This window comes from Myotis daubentonii, chromosome X, assembly GCF_963259705.1.
Source record: "Myotis daubentonii chromosome X, mMyoDau2.1, whole genome shotgun sequence".
NCBI lineage: Eukaryota > Metazoa > Chordata > Mammalia > Chiroptera > Vespertilionidae > Myotis > Myotis daubentonii.
The window spans coordinates 113,839,094-113,845,065 of record NC_081861.1 but is presented as its reverse complement, the minus strand read 5'-3'; the positions used below and the strand labels follow the sequence as shown (position 1 = coordinate 113,845,065).

The window sequence follows — 5,972 nt, the reverse complement described above, 5'->3', positions numbered from 1 at the left end:
GGGACTGTCTAGGGCGGGGGGGGGGGGATAAAATGGACACATATGTAATACCCTTTGTAATACTTTAAGCAATAAAAAAGAAACACACACAAAAAAACTATCATACACCATGACCAATGGGATTTAGTATGGGGTTGCAAGGCTGGCACAATAGTCACAATTCAGTAAATGTGATATCTCATATAAACAAATGGCAGGACAAAAATCACATGAAATTATTGATTGCTGCAGAAAGAGCATTTGACAAAATACAAGACCCTTTTTTGATAAAAAAAAAAAAAACTCTCAGCAAAGTGGGAATGGAGGGATCATACCTCAAAATAATAAAAGCCATATATGACAAACATACAGCCAACATCATACTAAATGGGCAAAAACTAAAACAATTTCCACTAAGACCAGGAATAAATTGAGGATTACCATTGTCACCACTCTTGTTCAACATAGTACTGAAAGTCCTAGCTATAGCAATCAGACAAGAAGAAAAAATAAAAAAGAAACCAAATTGGAAAAGATTATATAAAACTCGCGTTATTTGATGATGACATGATATTGTACATAGAAACCATAAATACTCCACCAAAAAACTACTAGATATAAAAAATCAATTCAGCCACATAGCAGATTACAAAATTAACACCCAGAAATATATGGCATTTTTACATACCAACAGTGAATTCTCAGAAAGAGATACTAAGAATACAATCATATCTACCATTATAACAAAAAAAATTAGGTACTTAGGAATAAACCTAACCAAGCAGATTAAAGATCTGCAATTGGAAAACTGTAGAATATTCAAACAAGTAATAGAAGAAGGTTTAAACAAGTGGAAAAATACACAGTGTTCATGGATTGGTAGAATCAATATCATTAAAATGTCCATACTACCCAAAGCAAACTATAGCTTCATTGCAATCCCTATTAAAATACCAATGGCATATTTCACAGATCTAAAACAAACTCTTCAAAACTTTATATGGGATAAAAAAAGACCTCGAATAGCCACAGCAGTCTTGAAAATGTAGACCAAAGTTGGAAAGAGAACACTATCAGATATGAAGTTATACTACAAAGCCACTGTACTCAAAACATCCTGGTACTGGCAAAAAACAGCAGCAGCAGCAGCAACAACAACAACAACAAAAAGACCCACACACAAAAACAGGCATATAGATCAATAGAATTGAACAGAGAACCCAGACATTGACCCAAGCCATTATGTTCAATTAATATTTGACAAAGGAGGCAAGAACATGCAATGCAGTAAAGACAGACTCTTTAATAATTGGTGTTTGGAAAATTGAAGGAAAGAAAGAAAGAAAGAAAGGAAGAAAGAAAGAAAGAAAGAAAGAAAGAAAGAAAGAAAGAAAGAAAGAAAGAAAGAAAGAAAGAAAGAAAGAAAGGGGAAGGAGGGAGGGAGGAAAGAAGGAAGAAAAAACTATCCCACCAACTTACACCATACACAAGAATAAACTCAAAATGGATAAAATACTGAAAGTAAATTATGAAGCCATAACAATCTTAGGAGAAACCATAGGCAGCAAAATCTCAAACATCTCACGTAGCAATATGTTTGCCAATACATTCCCTAGGGCAAATGAAACTAAGGAGAAAATAAATAAATTGGGACTACATCAAAATAAAAAGTTTCTGCACAGCAAAAGAAACCATCAATAAAGTGAAAAGAGAGACCACTGAATAGGAGAATATATTTGACAATCATACATTCAATAAGGGTTAATTTCCAAAATATGTAGGGAACTCATACAGCTTGACAAAAGGAAAACAAACAATCAATTTAAAAAAGGACAAAGGACCTACATAGACGTTTCTCCAAACTGAACATACAGAAGGCCAAGAGATATACAAAACATGCTCAGTCACTAATCATCAGTGGGATGCAAATTAAATTGACAATGAGTTATCATCTCATACCTGTCAGAATGGCTATCATCAACAAATCAATAAACGAAAGTGTTAAAGAGGATGTGGAGAAAAGGGAACCCCAGTACAGTGCTGGTGGGAATGCAGACTGATGTTGCCACTGTGGAAAACAGTATGGAGTTACCTCAAAAAGTTAAAAAAGGAATTCCTATTTTACCCAGTGATCCCACTCCTAGCAATATATCCTAAGACATCAGAAACACCAATCAGAAAGAATATATGCATCCTAAAGGTTCATAGCCGTGCAATTTATAATAACTAAGATTTCTAAACAGCCCAATTGCCCATCAGCAGATCAGTGGATAAAAAAGCTGTGGTACATTTACACAATGAAATACTATGCACCTGTAAAAAAGGAATATCTCTTACCATTTGCAACAGCATCAATGGTCATGGAGTGTATTATGCTGCAAGGAAATGGAAAAACATCTAATGTTATATGCTAAGGAGTTTAGTATTTATTTTATGGATTTAAAAGTAGATGAGTATCCTGAGTAGTAAGAAAAAATAAAAATAGATTGTTATGGATTATAAGAGAGGAATTTGTTCAGTAATGTGTGATCTACAATCTCTAATCATGGAGAACAGCAAGAATTTTAAGGTATTTGATGGTTTAGAAGTCATCGGTGACCTTTGAAAAGGCAGACTTACAAATTGATGGAGACAAAAGAAAAGAAGTAAATTATATTTTCTGTTCTGGCCAAAATAGAGTAACAGGGATCAGATATATGCCCTGGAACACCTGGAAAAATAATGAAATAAAATAAGATAAAATTATGAAAGACACTGGACATCAGGAAGCAGAGACTGATCCCTCACAGATAGTAAATAAAGGAAGTGAGTACTATGATGTTTCCAAATTCCTTGAGTTTCTAGGCCACAGCTCAGAGAGACAGAACCCAAGCAAAGACCAGCAGTCTCGCTACTAGTATGTAGAGGAGATGGAGCTAAGACACTGTAGAGAACAAGGTGGGTAGAGTTCTCAAGGCAGACAGCCAGAGAGTAAAATGAGAGAAAGAGAGGGAACTACAGAACCTTGCCCCCCACACGAATGATTCCACTGATTACTGATCAGCTCCTGTGTGAATACATTATTAGAAGCCAGGAAAGAAACCACTGGAAAGGATTCTTGATAACTGATACTCACACAGGGCCTGCAATAGCGACCTTTACTGTCAGCCAGACTAGAAAACCAGATGCACAGGCATTGAATAATTTACGTGGAAGGGTCTTGCTGCAGAAGTGAGGAACAGTTAACCATACAACATGGTAGAACAGCATTTAGGCCTGTACTATCACAGGGAACTGCTCTGCTTATTTCAGTAAAATTTTAAAAAGGACACCAAAGAATCAAACTCTTTCCAAGCAACATACCAGTATCCAAAAAAGGCAAATACTATTTTTAAAAAGAAAATCAATGGTGAACAACACATGGGTTTTAAATTCAGACAGGTTCAGTAGGAGTACTGATCTATCCTTTGCCCTCAGACTTTAATATGGCACTGTTTTTCAGATTATGTTGGAAATGTTACCTTAAAAGATAACTGATCTTGATTTCTGAGGGGGATTTGGGGAGCCACATTAAGTTGTATACCCAATGCCTCACCTCACCCATATTTGGGCAAATATCAAAACCTGAGGGCTGTGAGTACAGTCCATAAGAAAAAACAAACCTCTCAGAAGCACCTGCCTTTCAATTCCTAGCTATAATTTATCCAAGAGAAATGAAAGTACTTGTATGAAGATGTGAATAAGTGAAATATTCATGGACACTTGATTTACAAACAGCCTCAGACTGGAATCAATTCAAAAGTCCATCAAAAGATGAATGGGCAGCTGCCCTGTGGTGTGCCGATACACGGGAATAGTTCTCTACCACAAGCAAGAATCCAACCTTGTGGGCCATCCCAGGACAATGCAGGCTGTGCAGGGGCGCGTGCTGACCCGCCTCAGGAAAGAATAAGAATGCTGCCAGCCTGGCAATGGTCTCCTAGCAACTGGGCGGCTGGGAAAACAAACCCCTGAGGCCGCTGTGCGCCCTGGGCCAAGGGCGCCATGGCGGGCCGGCAGTGGCCCTTACCTGAGCCCCATGAGGGGTGGCTGTTAAAGTCGGACCTGAGGAAGAAGGCGCTCATAGAGGCAGGGGTGATCAAGCGGTGGCAGTCAGGGCCGAAGCTCGACAAGAAGCCAGAGCCCAGAAAGAAGTGGATGCCTGGGCCCAGGCCACTGGAGCCCTTGCCCCTGGGCGTGAAATGTAAGCCCTCTTTCAAGGACAGGGACAGGTTGCCTTCCTGCTATCTCTCCAGGCAGAACAAGCAGCTTGGGAAGTGCCCCGCCTCCATGGACAGCCAGCGGTGGGTATTTGTGGAGGAGGGACTGGACGACTTCAGAACAGGCTGTCCATCTGCTGAAGATGTGATCACTCGTGGCCCTCGGGAGGGATTTCCCCCCTTGATTGCTCATAGAATTCCCCGCCCTCCGCCCAAAAAGATTCACAGGCAGCCGCCCAAGAGAGCGGACCTGTGTTCCACGCTCTTGGCAGCCCAGCCAGCACAGAAGGCCTTTGTAGAGAACGCTGAAGCCAGCCTGACCCAGCATTCCCTGGCGAACTGCCCGAATCTGGAGAAAGATCTCCCTCCAGACCTCCTGCTCAAGGTCCTGGAAGTGCTAGATTCTGACAGGGTGCTGGAGGACACGTGGGCGTATTATGAGGGCACCAAGGAAAGAAAGAAGACCCCCACACACCTGTGTGAAGAACATCCTGAGGAGGGCAACCTGGAGCCTCCCCAGGAGGTCAACCTAGAACCTGCAGAAAAAGCCCACCTGGAATCCACCAAGGAGAGTTTCCAGTCAGATTTAAGCAGTTTGTTTCCTGAGGAAGAGACAAAAGCATCATGCATGATGGATATCCGCAAACTTCCTGTTTACGAAAAACAAAGAGAAGCATCAGTAATTGAATTCTGCAGATTGATGAATGAGAATTTTGAAAACATAGTCATTGATGAAGAGGACATCATGAAAAAGTTTGAAATTAACCTTGACGTCCCACTGACCGATAATACAGGCAAAATAAAGGAAACAAGCCAGCATCCTTTGAATATCAGGCCCTGCAAACAGCTAGATGAAATAAAGCAGAGAAAATTCTCCCTGCAGGAAGGTAACTGGGAAACGAAACTCCGAAAACCAGAAGACCCTTATAAACCCAAACGGGAGAAGATAAGGTATGGAGCATGGTACCAGGACCCCAAATGCTGGAAAAAGCTGGCCAATGACCAGCCTTTGCTCGACCCTAAACTTGTCCGTGCCAAGGAACATTGGAGCAATGGAAGGCATCTCGAACCAGACAATTTTGATGAACTTTATGGACCAATTGCCTTCAAAGATTTCATTGTAAGCAAGGGCTACAAGATGCCAGGTGTGATTGAGAAGATGTTTATGAGAAAGGGGTGGAAATATGAGTCTGTGACGACTCCTATACCCCGAGTAATGAAACTCCTCTCCAAACCCAAAGAGGAGGATTCAGAGGAAGAAGAGGATTAGACAATTTTCTATTTACTACTCACTTGGCTAGTGTCTCGCTCTCATTTTAACATCAGTCAGAATTCAACCTGAGTGCCTCACTGTGTATAGACAACTTTTATTCCACAACATCTGTAAATTTAACACCTAGTGCAAATAAAAATTTCTAAATCAGCTTCTGCTTGGGTTCGTCAATATTATGTTTGTGTTTATTTTACCAACTATGAAGCCAATATTCTTAATATATTCCTCTTGGTTTTTATAGCATTAGTAGTATTCTATTTTTATTTCAATCATTCATTTAAAAAAACATAAATAAAAGAATTACTTAAAATGGATCTTGTTGCCCAGCCGATGTGGCTCATTGGTTGAGCATTGACCTATGAACCAGGAGGTCATGGTTTGGTTCTGGTCAGGGCATATGCCTGGCTTGCAGGCATGATCCCCAGTGAGGGGAGTGGGCATGCAGGATGCAGCCGATTAATGATTCTCTGTCATCATTGATA

General features: G+C 40.4%; 1 protein-coding gene across 1 annotated transcript; it reads left to right on the top strand.

Annotated features, from left to right (window-relative positions):
• The first annotated feature begins 4,002 nt into the window (after positions 1–4,002).
• LOC132223651 (putative protein FAM47D) lies at positions 4,003–5,487 on the top strand. Its single transcript, XM_059678719.1, has one exon. It carries the CDS (start codon positions 4,003–4,005, stop codon positions 5,485–5,487), a length of 1,485 nt encoding a protein of 494 aa, XP_059534702.1.
• The last annotated feature ends 485 nt before the right edge of the window (positions 5,488–5,972 follow it).